This window comes from Urtica dioica, chromosome 8 (assembly GCF_054948205.1).
Source record: "Urtica dioica subsp. dioica isolate 48M chromosome 8, U.dioica_male_clone48M_v1_H2, whole genome shotgun sequence".
NCBI lineage: Eukaryota > Viridiplantae > Streptophyta > Magnoliopsida > Rosales > Urticaceae > Urtica > Urtica dioica.
In genome coordinates, this window is record NC_142763.1 from 466,143 (window position 1) to 487,021 (window position 20,879).

The 20,879-nt window shown below is 38.3% G+C and overlaps 5 protein-coding genes and 1 non-coding gene across 7 annotated transcripts; 3 read left to right on the forward strand and 3 right to left on the reverse strand.

Annotated features, from left to right (window-relative positions):
* Positions 1–294: 294 nt before the first annotated feature.
* Positions 295–2,754, forward strand: LOC149386910 (putative F-box/LRR-repeat protein 23). Its single transcript, XM_089621883.1, has 3 exons — positions 295–819; positions 921–1,518; positions 2,432–2,754. The coding sequence occupies exons 1-2, from the start codon at positions 524–526 to the stop codon at positions 1,459–1,461; spliced, it is 837 nt and encodes a 278-aa protein (XP_089478009.1). The 5' UTR covers positions 295–523; the 3' UTR covers positions 1,462–1,518; positions 2,432–2,754.
* Positions 2,755–5,666: 2,912 nt separating this feature from the next.
* Positions 5,667–5,738, reverse strand: TRNAG-UCC (transfer RNA glycine (anticodon UCC)). The gene has a single exon. It is a non-coding gene; the product is annotated as a tRNA-Gly (tRNA).
* An 86-nt stretch (positions 5,739–5,824) lies between these two features.
* Positions 5,825–7,643, forward strand: LOC149386912 (Lipase/lipooxygenase, PLAT/LH2 family protein). The gene is made up of 3 exons (XM_089624096.1): positions 5,825–6,024; positions 6,325–6,678; positions 6,783–7,643. Exons 1-3 carry the CDS (start codon positions 5,847–5,849, stop codon positions 7,430–7,432), a joined length of 1,182 nt encoding a protein of 393 aa, XP_089480222.1. The 5' UTR covers positions 5,825–5,846; the 3' UTR covers positions 7,433–7,643.
* A 70-nt stretch (positions 7,644–7,713) lies between these two features.
* Positions 7,714–13,498, reverse strand: LOC149386913 (serine/threonine-protein phosphatase PP2A-2 catalytic subunit). Its single transcript, XM_089624097.1, has 11 exons — positions 13,218–13,498; positions 10,428–10,484; positions 10,195–10,278; positions 9,999–10,070; positions 9,665–9,736; positions 9,379–9,419; positions 9,026–9,092; positions 8,679–8,870; positions 8,508–8,597; positions 8,314–8,421; positions 7,714–8,203 (listed from the first exon to the last, which is right to left on the reverse strand). Exons 1-11 carry the CDS (start codon positions 13,302–13,304, stop codon positions 8,138–8,140), a joined length of 936 nt encoding a protein of 311 aa, XP_089480223.1. The 5' UTR covers positions 13,305–13,498; the 3' UTR covers positions 7,714–8,137.
* Positions 11,100–13,211, reverse strand: LOC149386914 (pentatricopeptide repeat-containing protein At5g66520-like). Of its 2 annotated transcripts, XM_089624094.1 has the most exons (2): positions 12,603–12,636; positions 11,100–12,474 (listed from the first exon to the last, which is right to left on the reverse strand). In XM_089624094.1, exons 1-2 carry the CDS (start codon positions 12,609–12,611, stop codon positions 11,134–11,136), a joined length of 1,350 nt encoding a protein of 449 aa, XP_089480220.1. In that variant the 5' UTR covers positions 12,612–12,636; the 3' UTR covers positions 11,100–11,133. The 2 variants fall into 2 exon arrangements, with proteins under 2 accessions (XP_089480220.1, XP_089480219.1); XM_089624093.1 differs by having other exon boundaries at positions 11,100–13,211.
* A 3,248-nt stretch (positions 13,499–16,746) lies between the features above and the next one.
* LOC149386915 (Galactose oxidase/kelch repeat superfamily protein) lies at positions 16,747–19,329 on the forward strand. The gene is made up of 3 exons (XM_089621564.1): positions 16,747–17,109; positions 17,627–18,186; positions 18,496–19,329. The coding sequence occupies exons 1-3, from the start codon at positions 17,056–17,058 to the stop codon at positions 19,178–19,180; spliced, it is 1,299 nt and encodes a 432-aa protein (XP_089477690.1). The 5' UTR covers positions 16,747–17,055; the 3' UTR covers positions 19,181–19,329.
* Positions 19,330–20,879: the final 1,550 nt, after the last annotated feature.

Below are 20,879 nucleotides of genomic sequence, written 5' to 3' on the forward strand. Positions count from 1 at the left end.
AAAGTGCTTTTAAGTTTGGTATATAAATTACTGTAATATCCTTGTACAAAATATTATTCATATATATGTATATAAATAAGTATTAATAATTATTATTTAATTATTAAGAACATGTCTATTTTAATCTTTTTATTATAATATATTTATTTTGCTATGCCAAATTGGGCCATTATTGATTATTGATGAAGGAAGAATGTCGTGCCAATAAGAAAGTTGTGGAAATTGCATGTGTGACTTTTTTTTTTTCTTTCTAATTAACCGCAAGAATAGCGCGTTTAATAATTGCATGCGCATTTGTCATATTTTATTATAAACTGTTGGATTTAGTATTCTCTGCCTACCAACATGTGTCTGAGAATTGGGAAAAGCATAAAGAAACACATTTTATGATTTTTGTATTCCTCAAAAGAGAATTGGGAAACTACGAAGAAACACACATTGCACTTAATAAACCTCTCTTAATATGTGATTTTCGTATTCCTCAAATTATCAGAGCCCCGAAGGAAAAGAGATCTGATCGTAAATGGCGAGCGAAGATGAGCAGCGGAAGTGGGCGGATCTTCCGGAGGAATTGACGGCGGCGATATTCTGCCGGCTGACGGTGGTGGAGACACTGGGGAGCGCTCAGTTCGTCTGCAAGTCGTGGCTCAAGGCTTCCAAGAATCCAACGGTCTATACCAAAATCAAAATACGCAAAACTCGCGGCCTCGCCTTGGAGCAGATGTTCCGCCGCGCCGTCGATCGGAGCTCCGGCCAAGTCGCCGAGATCGACCTACGGTGCTTCGGACACGACGGCCTTCTCAAGTACATCACCGACAGGTATTCATTTCATTTCAGTTCCGCAAGTAGTTGATATGTTGATGATTGATGAATTGCGATTGGTATAATAAATTAGAGTTTCAAAATTGAACAAAAAACAGATCGAGTGGGATCAAACGCGTTACTCTCCGGCGGTGCCATGGAATATCTGACGAAGCACTAATTGAAGCCTTTGCGAAGCTTCCATTGCTAGAGGAGCTTGTGCTCGGACGCTGGTATTATCCACCGGAGATTTTCGAAGCCATTGGGCTTCACTGTCCTCGCTTGAAATCGCTCAGCTGGGAATCCATGGCAGGTGGTTTTGGGAAACGCTATCCCGGAATAAACGAGCCCAACGAATCCGCTATCGCTATCGGAAAATACATTCCGGGGCTGCGAAGCCTCGCGATGATCAGGCACACGATGAACATCGAGGGCTTGGAAGCGATCCTCGAAAGCTGTCCCAGCCTCGACTCGCTCGAGCTTCGCTACTCTGCTAACCTCGTTCTCAAAGGACCTGTTTGGGAAAGGTGTGCTAAAAAGGTTAATAAGTTGCTTCAATTCACTTACTCTGATGATGCCCATGATAGTGATGATGATTTTGATTCCGAGGAGGACCACTTTGATGAGGATGATTATGAGTATTATCAGCTGCGGACCTAGTCCACGGGCCACCCCCAACTTTTGGAAAATATTCCATTAATACCTCTCTTGCAGATGGTAATGTTATAAATAACTATACTTTTATTTAATTTCATAACTATCGCATTTGTTTTTATAAAACTGTATAGCTATCTCATTTTTTTATTTTAAAATAATTTTTCCTAGACTATAAATTACTATAAAAATTTAAATAAAATAGTAAAATAATTATTTAATAAGTCTAGTAATATTAATTTATAACTTCATGATAAAACTAAAAGATAATGAGTTATTTTCATAATAAATGAAACGTTCTCATAATTAATATGAAAAACAATTTTATAATATAAGTTTTATGTTCAGATGGCTCGACACTCGTAGATATTTTTTTGACATGTTTCTACTTAATTGATCAGCAAGTTGCGGGTCCTTTTTTTTTCTTTCTTTCTTTCTTGTTCTTTCTTTTTTGCTTTATTATATTTTTCGTTCAACAATTTTTTTTTTTTTTACATGTCTAATTATTTCCCTAAATTTTTAGTTTTTTCCAAATGTGTGTGTGGGGTTTAGAATTGCTTATGTTCCTATAGTTTTTTTTGGTTCATTAAATGATATTATTAAGCTGATTATATATTATATATGGATCTATGGTATAATGTGTTGCATATAGGGATGTGTTTCGAACATAATTTAATTCATCTAAACATTTTCTTTCTTTTGATTATTTTGACTTGTGTGGAAGAATTTGTTTACCGATTTATTTAGAATTTAGGGATAATTTAAGAGATTTAAAGATCTATATTATAAGTTTTATATGAAATGAAGTCGATTTATATTTTGATTTAAATGACGGATACATTTTGAAATATTTTAATTTTTGTTATGAATTTAATTTAGATATTTTATGTATTTTATTTATCTTTGGCCACCCTCGATTTCAATTCCTGGTTCCGCCCCTGAGGATTATGATTATGATTTATGATTAACACTCCAGGTACGACGATGATCTTTTGTGGACTGTGATTAGTCGTGCAGATCCTGAGTAGTGTGATTCGAGAATGACCCGCCTGCCCTACATCTCAACCAATAAACTGTGATTTTGGTTATTCTTGTAATTTATTTATTTTTTCTTGCTGTGTTTTTGGGTTGTTTTTTTTCTTTTTTCTTTATTGTACGTAGAATTCCACCATCATTTTCCATTTACTTGGGGGTGTTTTATTTTGTGAGTGTTTATTTGTTATTATGGTTTTTTATTCCATTCAATTGCTATTATGACGATTGAATTGAAATATATTTAATATGTGATTTTCTTTTTTTTAAGAATGATTTCTTCTCTAAAGTTCATAACCTTAAATATATGGGCAAATTTGAAAGGATGCGTGTATGTGTTAAGAGAGGATTCTCTTAGTTTTAGAACATAAGACTTTGTGCATAAATGCTTCAAATTTTTATGACGTTTGTCCGATTCATCAGTGGAGATTCTGCAACTCATCGTGATATCATTCGATCTATCACAATTCAAAAGTTTAGAGCACGAAAACTTTATTTATATCCAAACATTTCGATAGACGGTTCGTTCAAATTTAACTCTGAGAAATTCTTTCTGACGAGTTCATATCACGCCTCCAATTCTTTCGCGATTGCGGCTTCTGTCAAGAATGATTCAAAAAGGATTTGCCATAGACTTTAATTTTCCTTCATTGTTGCTAGTCTTGTGATTCTTTATGATGCGTTTATTTAGTACTTAATTATAACAATTGTCACCTCGTGATTCTTTATGGTGTGTTTATGTAGTAATTCTTAACTATAGCAATTGATTTCATCCTAATTATAGATCTTAGATAAACAAAAATCAATATACTTAGTTCTTTGGGTAATATAGCTAAATAGCCTCCCATATTTAGACAGTTTTGGATTTAGCCAACATTTAGTTAATTTCGTGTTAATAGTCAGCCCAATTTATTTACATAGATAAAAATACCAAAATAACCTCCCAACCGTTCCCGCCCATTAACATGCTGAAAATCAAACATTTAATACAAAATATTCTTATACCCATTAATGTCATTAAGATCATTCGAAAGCTTTTTGAAACAACACGCACTGATTGTCCAGGCAAACCAGAGTTTTTGGGACCGTTCGAAACGCGAACATCCCTGCCGAGAAGCCCGCTCGATCAAGCCTATCCCTCGGAGACTTCCAGAATAGAACCCGGCGACTAGGGTTCCGATCCCTGAGCCTACGAAGAAGAAGAGGAGCAAGAACAAGAATAATTCCTCAGAAAACCCTAAACCTAGATTAATTGTTTATGAAAAAGAAGAAGAAGTGATCGATGAGAAGACTCCGATCGCGACGGTTCCGGCTCCGGCGGCGTCAGCGTCTCCTTCCCCGGGCCGTTCCGATCTCAAACCTAGTTGTGAGGTATGGAACTGGTTCGGTATTGTTGATTTTTTTTTTTCTGGCTCCTGAGTTTTCATTTTCAATTTGTTGATTTAGATCCGAAATTACTCATGGGTGTTTTCGATTTTTAGGGTTTCTGGAGCTATGTTCAAACTGTGATAAGGTTGATAGTGTGATTGAGAGGGGCTTTCGATTTTTAGGGTTTCTGGAGTTATGTTCAAACTGTGATAAGGTTGATAGTGTTGATTGAGAAGTGTTGAAAACGAACCGAGAGTTTGGTTCCTTAAAAGATAAGAGTTTTTCATTAATCGAACCCGAAACTTAAAGTTTAAGATTTTCTTGTTGGCTGATTATTGCTTGCTTGAATCTATTACTCTGCTTTTTGGTATTACGCGTCTGATATGTTCTTGGTATGGTATTTGTATATAGTTTTGGATCTATAGGAACTATTGGGTGGTAATGTTTTTATGCAATCTGGGCCGATTATTGCTTGCTTGGCGACGACGATTATGTCGGAGAGCTCGCCGGAGGATAGGAGGGCGTCGAGCTTGGCGACGAAGAATGCGGCGGTGGAGCCGGTTCCGAGTCCAAGGATCATGCCAGACTTGACGTACTCGACGGCCTTGTCGGCGGCGAGCCTTTTGAGGTCGTCTTGGGTCGTCCGGGTGCGCAGGCTAAGGTGGAGTGACGGCGGCGAGAGGAGCGAGATTGAACTGGACGCCATTTTCCCTGTTTTGTGTCCCTGTGAAGAGAGGAGTTGAGTTTTTTTTTTTTTAAATACAGTATGTTCGTGTAAATTGATAGCCTATTTACAGTATGTTCGTGTAAATAGATATCATATTTACAGTATATTCGTGTAAATACGAAGCTTATTTACAGTATATTCACTGTAAATACAAAGCCTATTTACAGTGTATTCGTGTAAATAAACTGAAAAATTCTGGAAATATTTTGAACACGAAAATTCTGGAAATTATGAATATATGGAAGACAAAATAATATCAATGAATGAAGAATTAATTCGAAATTAATTACCTAATGAATTCCAACGAAAATAGAAACTAATTACCTAAAGTCAACGTTGAAAATTTCCAAATACATAACAATTAATGGCTGATATCTTTCAAAATCTGCTCAAAATTCAAATTTCAAATTTGAAAACTTCCCTATTCGGTTTCAATATTAAATTCGAATTTTTTTAAAAATAATGCCTAATTTAAATAGCGCAAGGACAAAAAGGTAAAACTAAATCAATTAATAAGCTGCCACGTAAGCAAGATGACTATTTACGGGAAATTAACGAAAGGTTGGCTAAAACCAAATTGCTAGTGTTTTAGATGGCTAAACAGCTAATTATTTGTAGTTCTTTTGAATCCATTCAAATTGAATTGGGTGGTTTGAAAACATCAGGAAAAACGATATGGGAAATAATATAATTGAAAAAAAAAGGCACAAAATCGTACTTTTGAAAAGGATTTAATCACATAAAAAAAAAAAAAGGTTTGAAAAATACTTGGTTCTTTTGAATCAATTCAATTTGAATTGAGTAAAGCTATTCGGCACGATTCACGATCCTGAAACGATCCACTCACGGATTGACACGTGGATGTTCAGTGCCACGTGTCAACCCGTGAGTGGATCGTTTCAGATCGTGAATCGTGCCGAAAATCTTTTCTCATTTGAATTGGCAGCAAGAAAGTTGGCATACATCGGTAAAAAGAATAGGGTAAATAATATAATTGGGGGGAAAAAAAACTACGCACAAATAGTGCTGTTGAAATGGATTTAATCTTCTGAAAAGGATTTAATCTCGTAAACGAAAAGAAAAATGCGTCTGCCGGGAGTCGAACCCGGGTCTATTGCTTGGAAGGCAATTATCCTAACCGTTGGACTACAGACGCTTAATTGAATGACAAGTGTCTAATGTTACTCATGTTTATCAAACACTCTTCTTCGACGAATTGGTATTTGTCTGGGTGCGAAGGAAAGAAAACGAAGGTTGTGAAGCCATGGAGTCGGTGCGTCTAAGACACGCAGTCTCTGCGATCCTTGTCTTGAAACCCAAGAAACAGAATCGAAAACTTCCATTTCCCAACAGTGCAACAAGGTTAAGGTTTCGCCCACAAAGACAAACATGGCGTTCTCTGCTTCTTCTTCGAATTCGCTCCAAACAATCCCACTTTCAAGGTTCTACCTTTTTTCTTTTACATCCATCAAGAGTCTCTTTAGACAATCACTTCACTACCCTAAATGGTTTTTCGCAATACAATCGGTTTACTTTCGTTTTCAGCGTGCTTTAATTCCATTCAAGTGCTGTTTTCTGATTATCTACCTGGGAAATTAAATTACAAGTGTATTGTTTTGCTGATCAAAAGTGTTATGCTTTTGCTATGATTTGAGGGCTTTTATGTGCTATCTATGATTGTGGAGTTTTATCAGAAAATATTGCTACAAACTATGAACTTAATATGCTTCTTCTTATAACAGATTTTCAGGATTATGCCAAGCCATCACGGCTTTTGCAAGCCGAAGAACTGAGAGCCTGCACCGGAAAATCGGAAGAAGAGAAAGTTCTTATCTCGTCGTGTTGTACCGATGCATCTCAGTCACTGTATAAGCTTGAGCTAGTTACTAGTTCTCTCTCGGCCTCTGGTCTCAGTGACCCGAACGCTGGAATTCTCGTGTGTTTGATCGATGAAAACGGAGATTCCATATTGCAGAGAATCCCTGCAAGCTCGGATATCGAAACGCTCCGTTTTCAGAGAGGCTCTCTCGACGAATTTGCCTTCGAGGGACCCAAACTCGGGAGACTCAAAGCTCTATGGATCGGTCTTGAATCAGGTTAGTTAGTCACTTAATTAAAAGGGTCTTTAGAGCGAGCTGGTGAAATCAACCAACCTTACTAACTCATATTCGTTTGGTCCTTGTCTCTCCAAAAAAGCCAGGCCTGTGGAGACTAGGTAAAGCGAGATTGACTGTGATTCGCGGGTGTAGAGGTAAATCGTCAGCCAAAGAAGAAGAACAAGTCAACTATACCGGTGTCACATACGAGTTCGAAGCCGAGGATGTCGAGCTCGGTGAAGGAAGAACTAATGATTACTCGATGCTCGAACTTAGGCCTCGCCTCATCACGGAGCTTTCGAACACCGATCCCTCTTCTTTTCTTGCTCGAAGCCTACTTCCCGAGTTATTATCGAATGAGCAGAGCATGAAGGAATACGCGAATCTCAAGCTTTCTTTGCTTCTATACGACGCAGCTCTGGTCCTCATCGGCGCATCGGCTTTGTCAGTTTCAGTTGGAGATCACGAAGCTTTAGCTTTCTTGGGTGGTGGGGTCGGCGGGTTCTTGTACCTTGTTTTGTTGCAACGCTCCGTCGATGGATTATCGTCGCCAGCCACGGAATCGGGTCTCTCTAAGGGCCCGATATCTACCATCGCATTGGCATTGGGATTTTCTTTCTTCGCTTTCAAGTTTTTCGGATCGGGGGATTTCACGGGGAAAGATCTTGTGCTCGGTGCGATGGGGTTTCTTGTGTGTAAAGTCTCGGTGGTATTGGCAGCATTTAAGCCCGTCTCAAAGGGGCTTGAAGATTGAGTATACAAGCATATGCTTATAGACTCTGTTTGTACAGTTATATATACGTCCCAATACATATACATATATCATTTAGAGGTATAAAATATCACTCTAAAAATATGTGCGAGTTATGTTCCTCCATTCTGTTGAACGACACAGTAAAATTAAGAAATAGAGAATTCCTATAATATATCATTTGGGCATAAAACGCTTATCTTCGTTGTTAACGCTCAATTCCTATTAACTTTGATCGTCTTTTTATAAGTTTTTGGCATAAAAATAACATCAACTATCTAACAAACAACTCAAATATTCAACAGATGACTATTAATGAAAGCTAAAACAGCCGGGTACAGAGGAAAAGAAGATCTGACTTCATTCATAGTGCTTGGGTGAAGAAAAAAAAAACAGTTTTAAAGTAAATTCATCATTCCATCTACAAACCCCAACCACCATGACCATATCTAATACACGAATAAATTAAGGAAATGTTGATGTAACAAGATATTAATTTATGCAAAGTATTGTCTGCCGTAAAATCACTGCTCTTCCGGAGAACTTATATATATCGAGTCAGGTCTCGGGTCGAAAGAAAGTATTCTTCACCTCTTGCTTGCTGTTTGACTTTGACCAACCAGCCTCGTCTGCAGCTGAATAAGATGGCCTTTTGAGATCTCAGCACAAAAACTGTAATCGCAGAGACTGAATAATTTTAGTATCCCATTATAGGAAGTAATCGGGCGTTCTTCGAGTTACATCTGGTTCTCCTCTTCTCGGAGCTGGCTCGAACTGAAACATTAAATGGTAACAATCAGTGGGATGTAGAAAAGAAAAAAAAAAAAAAAACCTTTGTTTCAAATTATCCCGAAATATAGGTAATAATAATGATATTAATAAACCTGAATGAATGTATGGCCTCGGCAATCGTCGACCTCGAGAATGGATGCCATGTTTCCACAGCGGTAGCAATAATTCGGTGCGCTGAAGATCGTAACCACTTTTTGTTCCTGCCAAAAAAAACATTACAAAATAAATTAGGTACTCATGCGTGGAGATTTATAAACTGAAGGGCGTTAGAGAAAGAGGTACATACATGACCCCAGTTATATCCTTCCATAACCAACTGGTGTGCTCGCGCAATAAGCTTCAATCCGTTGGTGTGATTGAACTGCTCTGATATGTCCTGCCAAAACATAGCTCATAAAGTCGGTCAGAATGGGAGCGTGTGAATTCAGAAATACCGGGCATCGAATTTGTAAAGTACCTGACCGAAAGTATACCCAGCACCTCTTGGTGAGATACCCCATCCACATCGGTCATCTGGGTCAGACCACAACAGGTCGCACATAGGACCCTCGTGAGGAACTTCTTGAACTCGGTCAAAATTGCGAATGTTGTCCAGTGTTTCAATAGACGGAGACAGCCCACCGTGAAGACAAAATATTTCTGATTCGACCTTCAAACAAAAAAGAGAAGTTTATGTATGTCATAAACATGCAAAGCTAACCGAACACTACGGGGTTATAACTATATGCTCAACGATTAAGGAAGCCATTGCAGGGAAACAGATAGTCTTTGCTTCGTGAAAATGCATCAGCTATTATGCTTTACCAAGGCTGTAAGTGGAAAATAGTCGAACAAATCTGTAAAGGTCTTCCAAACACTGGCATTGCCGTACCTGCACACCAAAAAGGGTGAGTTAGCTTTTTCAGGTTCATGAACAATGATACCAAGAGCAATAGTCGAATTAGAAATCGCTGCACATCTCAGATAAAAATCAAAGAGGCACTGTAATAGGACTGGATTCTTAAATTAACTCATGAAAGTTGAAAACCAAATGCGGGCATTCAGCTGAAGAAAACCCCGAAGTCTAGGTATCCTAATTTTGTTCAATCAACCAAACCAGCTACCAAGCATCCTAAATTTAGCAGAACAGAGACTGTATAGCAAGATAAGAAACTCACTTCCGCAAACACTCGTCATAAAAGCCATAAACTTGAGTAATCTGCAGGGAAACAAATGGCATAATAAGAATAAATGGTTTTGGCAGATAAAGTTGAAAAAGTCTACAGCCTTGACACCATTTGATAAATGAGTAAAGAGTGAAAAAGGCACTAGTTTGTAGTAAACGGGAAAGGAAAGGGTGGTCTGAAGAAGATTTAAACAATAATTACATCATGGGCCCATTCAATTAGACTTGAGCTAACTATTTAATTCAAAACGACTTTCATTTACGATAATAAAGATTACCTGGCGACTCTCGTGATTTCCTCTCAGAATAGTTATCCGTTGAGGGTACCGCACTTTCAGGGCAACCAACAACTGAACAAATGAATGACACTTTAAGAATAATAATCCACTGAAAACCTTTAAAGCAAGCAAGGACAATTATGTAGCAAAGCTTGAAAAACCACAAGAGATCTGAAATATGAAGACAACCAAAGCCAAGTGCCCTAAAATTCTATTTAAGTTATCTTACATAAAGAGAAACTACAAATTCTTCAGGGTACCATAATGTAATGGCAATCAACTGCTTGAATTGAATCAAAATGTAGATAAAAAATGGGAGTTGGAGAGTACTTACTGTTACGGTTTCAACTGAATAATAGCCACGGTCGACATAGTCACCCATGAACAAATAATTTGTATCTGGACACTACAAAAGAATAGAAGTTGGTGGTCATTTCTTTAGATAGGATACTAGGCATTAGTTCATGTTAGTAAGTATTTCGAAAAACATGAAGTTAAAAAAATGCCGCTAAGAGTAAGAGAATGAATACCTTCCCACCAATGCGAAAAAGCTCTGCAAGATCATGGAATTGTCCGTGAATATCACCGCATATTGTAACAGGGCTTTTCACCGGCTGTAGAATAGGAATGTCATAATTTCGCACATTAAAAATTGTTTAGAAACGTTAGTAATACTTTTTTTTAAAAGGCACGGGCTCACAGCATTATTAGTAATTGTAGTGATGAATTGAATCCCATATGTAAGTTAAGCGAGACAAGGCACCTGAACATTGCTTTCTTCCATCAAGATCTCTTTAGCCTTCCCACACAATACCCTTACCTACAATTTGTAAGAGGATTTACCGAAAAATTCAAGCATTCAAGTAATTTAAGTGAAGCAAAGAAAACTTCGACTAAGAAATGAAGCCATACGATAAAATAATGTAGTCCACTATCTAGTAACCATGAATACTGACATCACCAGTTCAACGCACAAGTTTAAATGCGACAAACTAATCACTGAAATACTTCTTACACACCGAGAATTATCACTCCAAGAAACAAGTCACAAGCTTTATTTGATTTCATTCTTAATGTATTCTTCTGGCTGGTTAACAAGAATTATCTCCACATTAACAATAATAATGGTAACAGAAAAGTGCTGCAATGCTAGCCCATCTGGGAAAGGTTCGTTGGTTTTTTTAAAATATTAAACTTAAACACATTTAGGAACCCTAACGAAAACAACCATCAATATGCAATAGTAAAGAAATCACTCCACTATAATGTTACCACAATACTTCAAAATACACAAAGCGGTAAAAACAGGACAATGGGACAACAAAAATCAGCTTGAAAAGCAATATTCTAGCTTTTTAATATATATAAGAAACTTTCTCTCAAAAAAAAAAATATATATATATATATAAGAAACTAAATTAAAAATAAAAAATAAATAAAAACAGAAAAAATAAAAAAATAAAGTTCAGCTAAGCCACGGCAACATGCTCATTATTACAATAATCCAACCATATGGACTTCAAATGCTTTTCAATAGAAAGCAATGAAAATACTATCTCCTCCATGAGCACGTGGGACCTGTCTCCGGCTACAAATTCACAAACTGAACCACCAACTTCAATTGAGCTACAGCCTGGAACTTTCTCCACCTCCTTCACTTCCATTGTCCCTCTCACTTGTGTCACATAATCCCATTGGTCAGCAGAGGCATACATGTTCGAAAGAAGGACATGAACCCCACTGTGATCTAATCCTTTCTCAGCCAAGCGCTCCACTGTTTCTTGTCCCAACTCAACATCACCGTGTACTCTACACGCATTGAGCAACGCTCCTAATACATAAGAGTCTGGTTCCATGGGCATTTCTCTAACCACCCTCTTCGCTTCTTCTACCATTCCAGCTCTACCCAAGAGATCCACCATGCAACCATAGTGCTGGATCCTTGGCTCGATCCCATGAACACTAGACATGTTTTCAAAGATTCTCAACCCTTCGTCCACCAACCCCATCCGACTGCAAGCACTCAAGACTCCTATAAATGTCACTTCATTTGGTCGAACTCCTTCACTCTGCATTCTCGCAAACAACTTAATTGCGTTTCCACTCTGCCCGTGATTAGCAAGACCGACAATCAAAGAAGTGAAAGCAAAGACATCTCTTTCCGACATTCCATCAAATACAGCACAAGCATCTTTGATGCAACCACATTTAGAATACATGTCGAGGAGCGCGGTTCCCAACACTCTGTCGAGCTTCAGTCTCTTCCTACCGACATATGCATGTATCCATCTGCCTTGGTCCAAAGTGCCGAGAAAAGCACAAGCATTTAGCGCACCAACGATCCCAGCATGATTGGGTGTCATCCCAGACGCTTGCATATCGCTGAAAAGCTCTAAAGCCTCGCTAAACAAACCAACCTGGCAATACCCGTTGATCATGGCACTCCAAGAAATAGCATTCTTCACCGGCATTTGCTCAAACAATTCCCGTGCCATCAAAGCTTGACCCGACTTGGCATAACCATTAATCAGAGAAGTCCATGCTATAACGTCCCGATTCATGCTCGTATCAAACAGCTTACGAGCTGGGTCCATGCAGAAACAAGTAGCGTACAAATGAATTAATCCATTCCGTACAAAGTCATACGACTCCCATCCCAAGACGATGGCTTGTCCATGGATTGTCGAGCCCAGTGAGAGCTCGGAAAGCGTCGTAGAAACTCTAATCAGGAAAGATAAAGTGTAGTTGTTGGGCAAAACACCACTTCTTCGCATGTTCTTGTAAAGCGAGATGGCTCTTATTGCCTCGTTCTGTTCAGCAAAAGCTCTAATCATAGTGTTCCAAATGTAGGTGGTTCGATAAGGCATGTAACAAAAGAGGCGATATGCGTAGGAAACGTCATCAAGATCAGACGTTGCGCCAAAAGCAATAATCTTACCCGCAGCATACGGGTCAAAGAGAGTGCCTGAAACAGTGAGATGTGACTGAACTTGCTTGATCTGGGACAATGTGCGACACTGGTCCAACAGGGATAGAGCTCTCCGGCTCGACTTCATGGATCAGCGCTGGAGCTTTAATCTCAACTCTCTGTAACAACCAAAACGGTTTACGAGACCCAATTTCCAATCCACTTCAAAAACCAAGCGTTCCCAGATTACTAAAGAATTGGCGAATCTTCCAAACAAGCTCTGATCTGAAATGTAGTACAAAACTCAATACGAACATTTACCGACCGCCATTTATTCAAGTTCCAATTACAAAATAAATCATTTCAACACAACCCTGAATCAATTTTATCAAGTCATTCGACAAGAGCAGTCACAAACAAAAAAAGGCGCAAACAATAATCTAGAGAACGCGGAACGGAAACACTAGATCACTCCACTAAAACGACGAATCACAAATCAACTCGTTCCTGGTACACAAAGAGAACCCTAGGATCGAACTCCATTACCGAAAATGAAAGAAATCCATGACAATAGGAAAGTTAAAATTGGTCCACAGAAGGTAAAGAAAAGCGAAAATGGAGAGAAGAGTCGAGAAATGAGAGTACTTCTTGCTCGGACAAGGGCTTGCACTGCATGAGCTGGGCGATCTCTTCATCGAGGCTTCCATGGGAGTTCGAAGGAACCAAGTCCATTCTTCTTCGTCCCTCGAAATGCGCGCTTAACAGGTCAAGATCGTTCCGATCTGGTTTTTCAAAACCCTAGAATTCTTCTTCGTCTTCTCTTCTCCTTCGGGAAAAGTTTAATAAACTCTCTAAACTGAGAGAACGAGATGGGTGGTGAAGAAATCGATGTTTTTGTTTTCTTTTTCTTTCTTTTTTTTTTTACATCAAGGAAAATCCAAATATATAATAATAAAATAAAATTGAATTATTGTTGTTTTCTTTAACGCGCATGAGTGAGGAAGCTGCGAGTTTGCTAACGTGTCGATGTTTCTTTGGATGTGATCGGTCGCATTAATATTGGCGCGTCACAATTGAAATTTATATTCCTATTTTGTGTACTTTTTTTTATTATTACTTGAAAGACTATTTTGTCTGCTTTATTTTTTTTTTTTTTGTAATGTCTGTGATATTTTACCGTATGAATTTAAAGTGAGGACTTTCCGAGCAAAAAAAAAAAAAGTATGAATTTAAAATGAGATTTTGAAATGATATGTAAGACCATGGGAGATATATCATTGGCGCGGTAACATCCTTGAACAAGAAATGAGACATTTCTTATCAAATGAGCTACGTTCCTACGTCTAATACTTATTCTTATTACGAAAGGGATGAGCTACGTTCCTGCGTCTAATTCTTATTCATATTACGAAAGGGAAAAGGGCAAAAAAAAAAGGAAAATGGAAAAAAAAAAAGAGTAATTTTGAAAATTATGATTATTAGAGCAAGTTATTAGGTTAATATCTATTGTATATCCAAAATCCTTAATATATATGCAGAATATCTAACTATCTTTGATTTTGACGCATAATTTTTAAATTTCAAGTATTAGCACTCAATTTCACTCATTTTTTTCTTCTTCTTTTCTCTCTCTCTCAAAATTGACACTATTTTCTCATATCGACGGACGCCATCGCATCAAAAAATCCATGCCGCACACGCTATCATCTCATCTTTGAATGGATTTGATGATAGAATGTTGTTTAAATTGATGGAATATTGGTAGATTTATTTGATTTTTCTTGAAATTTAAAGATTTCTACGGGTAATTGGGGTCCTTTGCGGCCATCTATATTGTGGTGGGTCAAATAGATCTGCGAACTGTTGCGGGGATTTGCGGTCCTCCGCGATTCCTTGTTTTGATGACCCTAGTCCACAGTAGATTACCGCAATCTAGCAATCTATCGCAACTGACCGTAATATACTAAAGTGGACCGCAAGTCACCGTAATAAGTTTTTGATGGAATTGATGAAATGTTGGTAGATTTATTTGATTTTGCATGAAAATGAATGATTCCTAAGTGGGTTATAGTAAAAATGGGGTTTAAAATCGGAATGTATGAAGACGAGGTTCTTTGCAACGTGGTTTTGATGGAGATTGGACATTTACTACTTGGAAAACCATGACAATTCGACCGGAAGATAACCCACAACGGCTTCACCAACAAGTACACTTTCCGTCACAACCACCGCGACATCACTTTGCTACCACTTTCTCCAAAATAGGTTTTCGAAGACCAACAACAAATGTGCCAAGAAAGTGAGATAATTAAAAAAACAATTTGATTTGATGGCAAATCCTTTAACCCGGATGGAATGATGAGAACATCACTAGGTGAAGAAGAAAAGTCTTGACATCATTAATATATTGGGCATTTTGTTATTTTTTATTGTCTTTTGAGATCTTTTTTTTTGTTGTTGTACGCACATGAAAGTTGTAATTCCCCGCCCATTTATTTTCCATTTACTTGGGGGTTTTATTATATTGTTGGTTATGGTTATTTAATTAGGAGGTTATTTAATTGTGGTTATAGTACGTTCAATTTTTTTCTTTTTGGATGTCATTAGAGAAAAATGTAACTTCTCTATATATAGAGGTTTGTAAGCTTTTGTTTAAGGAGGAAAAAATATATATAAAAAAAAGTGCGTGTGTTGTGTGTTTAGAGAGGATTCTCTTAATTTTAGAGCTTATCAAGAATTTGTGGTAAAAGAATTCCGCAACCCATCATAACATCATTCGATCCATCCTAATTCGAGCACGAAAGTTTCGTCTATATCCGAACATTCCGATAGACGGTCTGCTCAAATTTAAATTCTGACAAATTCCTCCGATAAATTAACGTCAAGGTCAAAGTTATTTATTTATAGATGAATTTGCTTATAAGTCATGATTTCTTATAATTGTTTGATATTTGTTTGTAAATAATATAAGGTAAATGGGAAAGGAAAAGAGTGATTACATTGGACAAGGCATCATTTTCATTTGCCCTAGCATTTTAATTTTCAATAAAGACTTATCAGAACAAGAGTCCAACTATAATAATAAAAACTTGTTGCAAGGACTCATGTGAGACTCATAAATGATACTAGGATAATATCATCTTTATTTTGGTTTCTACTTTGGTAGTCAATAATACACATAATAAAGCCTACATAAAATATACAAATGTATCTAGTTTTTAAATCTATTTTCTTTTCCTGCGATAGGCAAATCAATAATTTTTTTTAACAAAATAAAGAATAAAATAAGAGACATTGGGAAAGACCATAAATTAATGAGGTTTAATTAGTATGAGAGGTTGTGGACTCTTGTGGGTTCATAACATCATCCATGGTGGAAAGAAAGAATATGAATCTGATGGATATAAATAACGGGAAGTATTAGATCTGAGATAGTTCAAAAGAAGATTTTGTTTTGTACTTGGCTAAAAAACAAATAAGATTTTATATTTTATCCTAGTGTTATCAGTTTATTTTATTTTAATGTGTTTTTCTCAGTGTCATTGACTCTTTGTCCCTCTACTCCATTTATGTCTTGCCTTCAAATTGGGGTTCCTAACTTTGACCAATAAATATAAATGGCGAGAGGACATAGTATCTTAATCAAAATTTCTGCAATAAATTTCTCTACAAGCAAAGAGCATGTTATGACTTTTTTTTTTTTTTTTTTTTTTTTTTTTCTAAAAGGACTATATTGATCAAAATTACATTATGTATTAGCAATATAAAATATAAATAGTGTTGTTGGCCAAAATTATATAATATAAAATAAATTATATATGGACATCTATTTCTACGGTCTATGAAATTTAAACTCAATATCTGATATATGTGTGAGATTAATACTAGATTAAACTAATTATCACAACAACGTGTTATAACTTATTCACACATTAATCAACACTCTTGGAACTTAATTTTTTTTTCTTTTTCTACTGAGCTATTTTTATAAGAAATGGAAATAACAAATCAAACTTTTTAAGTCAATATTATTTTGTGTTATAATATTTTCTTTGGGTTAACCTAGTATACAAAAAATAAATCCTAAATAGATATTAATTTATATTTAAGTCTAAAAAGGCCATTAAGGAAAAATATTTAATTAAAAGAAAATAAGAAGTTGGTGAAGTGAAACCAAATGGGTCCAGCTGTACACTTGAGAGAGAGAGAGAGAGAGAGAGAGAGAGAGAGAGAGAGAGTGTGTTGAGCTTTGGTGGTGGTTAGTGTTGTTAATGTTGTTTATTACTCCAAAACGAGAAAGGTGTTCTCTTTTTGGGTTGCGGTGGCATTACAGAAAGGGCAAGCTAAAAAGACACTCAATTTATCTCAAAATTGTCCATTTTGAGAGGCTCAGGCTCAGAGGATCTCGAAGCTGAAAGATCTGAGATTGCTCTTTCATTTTTGAGCTTTGTAATTATTTCTATGAGCCTTTGATTTATGAGAGATGGAACAAAGCGGTGAAAGGTCTCTTAGGGGTTTCAGGGTTCAAGCTCCACTGGTCAGTATAATCCCTCTCTCTCAATCTTTTTTTTTTTCTTCTCTTTGAATTCATGAAATTCCAGGCTTACATACCCAGATGGAATTTTGGTTAGTCAGAATTTTTGTTTTATTTTTTTGTTTGCTTAAATGTCATTCATTTTTCCTTACGGTAATCCTGTTTCCGTATAATCACATAGTGACCCACATTGATATTTTGAGTACAAGACATAAGACTTTGTAGTAGTAGTGTTACATTAGTTTTTGAAGATCTCATTCCACTCTCTGGGTTTTCAATTCTGCAACATTTTATGATGAAAGTTTGGATATAAATTTTTTTTTTTAATTTTATTTTATATGCTATTTTCTCTCAATAAATTTTAATCAACTGCCTTTTGGAGTGTGCCTTAATTAGTGTACCTTGTATGTAGAAATAGACAGTCTTTGTGATGTTAAAAACTTGAGCCTTCGATCAAGATATATGTTAGGAAATGAATTGACGCAATTAGTGTTTTTTTTTTTTTTTTTTTTTTTCGCAGGTGGATTCGGTGTCGTGTTACTGCAAAGTGGACGCGGGGCTGAAGACGGTGGCGGGGGCGAGAAAGTTCGTCCCGGGGTCGAAGCTGTGCATCCAGCCGGACATCAATCCGGAGGCCCACCTGAGGGGGAGGGGGAGGGGCGGCGAGCGGGGGAGGCGGGCGCAGGCGCCCCTCCTGCCGGGGCTGCCGGACGACCTCGCGATAGCGTGCCTGGTGCGGGTCCCGCGGGGGGAGCACCGGCGGGTGCGGCTGGTGTGCAAGCGGTGGCAGCGCCTGCTGGAAGGCAACTTCTTCTACTCGCTGCGCAGGAGCCTCGGGATGGCGGAGGAGTGGGTGTACGTCGTGAAGAGGGACAGAGACGGCCGCCGCATATCGTGGCACGCCTACGACCCCGCCCACCACCTCTGGTGGCCCCTCCCCCCCGTCCCCCACCACTACTCCCACGCCCTCGGCTTCGGCGCCGCCGTCCTCGGCGGCTCCCACCTCTACCTCTTCGGCGGCAAAGACCCCTTGCGCGGCTCCATGCGCCGCGTCGTCTTCTACAACGCCCGCACCAACCGGTATCCATTCCCTCCCTCTCTCTTTCTTTCGCTTCTCACTTCACCGCTTTCAGGGCCGGCCCAAACTCACCGGGGGCTCTAGGCGATTAAATTTTCAGGGTAAAAATGTAAATTTTTTAAAAAAATGGAACAAGTGTAAATTTTTAGGATAAAAAATGTAAATTTCTTAAAAATAGACAAAAAGTGTAAATTTTTTGGGGTTCATCCACTTATGGGGCCCTAAGTCTGGGCCTAGCCCGCCTTAACTCAAGGCCGGCAGTGACCGCTTTAATCATTCGTTTTGAGCTATACGAACGGAACGGAACGCAGGTGGCACCGGGCGCCGGACATGCTGCGGAAGCGGCACTTCTTCGGGTGGTGCGTGATCAACAACTGTCTGTACGTGGCGGGCGGGGAGTGCGAGGGGATCCAGCGCACCCTGCGGTCGGCGGAGGTGTACGACCCGAACCGGAACCGGTGGAGCTACGTCTCGGACATGGGGACGGCCATGGTCCCGTTCATCGGGGTGGTCCACGACGGGACGTGGTTCCTCAAGGGCCTGGGGTCCCACCGCGAGGTCATGAGCGAGGCGTACACGCCGGGCACCAACGAGTGGGGCCCGGTGAGCCCCGGGCTGGCGGCGGGGTGGCGCAACCCTTGCGTCTCCATGGGCGGGCGGCTCTTCGCCCTCGAGTGCCGCGACGGGTGCAGGCTCAGGGTGTACGACGGCGCCGCGGACGCGTGGACCACCTTCATGGACAGCGGGGCCCACCTGGGGAGCTCGCGGGCCCTCGAGGCGGCCGCGCTGGTGCCGCTCAACGGCAAGCTCTGCATCGTGCGCAACAACATGAGCGTGACCTTGGTCGACGTGTCGTCGGGCCCCGAGCGGGGCCTGTGGGAGAACGTGGCCGCCAGAGGCCATTTCAGGACGCTCGTCACCAATCTGTGGTCGAGCTTGGCCGGCCGCAACGGACTCAAGAGCCACATCTTGCACTGCCAAGTGCTTCAAGCTTAGACAGAGAGACTCATTTTACTGTAATGGGAGGAGAGAGAGAGGGAGAGAGAAAAATAGACTAGATAGTTGTAAATCTTTTTTTATTTTTATTTTTCGTGTATGTACACCGATTCTGTGAATATATATTAATATATGGTCATTTGAGATCATTCAATAATCTTGTTTTCATACAAATAAGATAGGTTTTAATTAAGTAGTAGCAAATAACAAAAATGCTTTGTACGTGTTGTTAACTCCATCTAACCGAGTTGCCTTTATTTGCCTTCTCTCTATTTGCAATAAGTCTCTAAATAGATGGTCATCAATTTTAGAATCAGTCTCTAAATAGACAGCCATCAATTTTAGAATCTTCGTGCACTTTGCCCTTTCCTTTCTAACTAATATCTAAGAGAGAAAACCCTATTGATACTTGAATCGGAGTTTTTGTCATCTATGACACTTAAAACGATCTTTTTCCCTTCCCTTGACACCAATTTGAGATCATTCAATAATAAAAAAATTGGCTACATAAGCCACCTAAATTATAGGAATTGTAAATTAACCAACATTTGATAAATACTTTGTAAATAGTCAACTTGCATATGTGTCAGCCGATTAACTACTTAAAATATATGTTTGACTGTGTTAAATAAGTCTTTTATTAATCTGTTAATAAGTTTACTTGGCTATTTACAATAAATTAACTAAAGGTGGGCTATATCTCAATCCACTATATCCGTGTGGCTATATAACTTAATAACCCTTCAATAATCTTATTCTCATACAAACAAGATTAAGATATGTATGGATAGTTTATATATAAATATGGAATTTGGATAAATAATCACTTGAATTGATACTAAACAAATTAACTAGTAGCAAATAACAAAAATGTCGATTTGGAAAATATAATAATGGTAAATATTATATTAAAGATACCAGTTGAGTTTCGAAAACATAAATCATAAATTAATTCGACCAAAAAATAATAATTGTAAAAAAAATCTTCCGTAAATATAATAATTGTAAAAATAGTATTAAAGATACGAATTTTGTTCAAATTGAGGGACCACGCGAGAAAATAATAATACACAAAGGAACATATAAATGAAAAAAAGGAGAATAAGTGTACAAATTAAGAGAGGAGAAAGAAGCCAGAGGTTAATTGCAAATTCGGAAACTTTGGCCTTAATATCTATCTGTGTGAGGGTTTCGTCAATCTTCATTCATTCAAACAAATACCAGCCGTGGAGGAAGGAGAGAAGTGGTCGACGACCGGATTCGCAGGTGAGCTTCAGTTGATTACTATAGGGTTTCTGAGTTTTTTTTTTCTGTTCTTTTTTTGAGTTTGTTGAAATTGCTGTTGATTATGAGTGAGAATTGAAACGTTGAAGCTAAGATTCATAGATTTCAGAGGTTGAAGCTAAGATAGTTGTGGTTTTAGGTATAGAAACCAATCAAGACATCATTCTCACCAAATAAACAAATTAAGTAATAAATAAATAAACTCATATACACAGGCAACACATTAACAAGACTCTGCCTGTTATGATACATCAAGACATTAATTATTAATCTTATCAATAATGCAGATATGCAAGAGCAAGCGTGTCAAACAACTAGAAGGCTACGCGTACAGCTGTTTGACTGTCAGTTAAGTGTTGTGAAGTCATTGCAATTCTCTTGAATGGCGTTCATGAAGCCCATTCTTTCACGAACA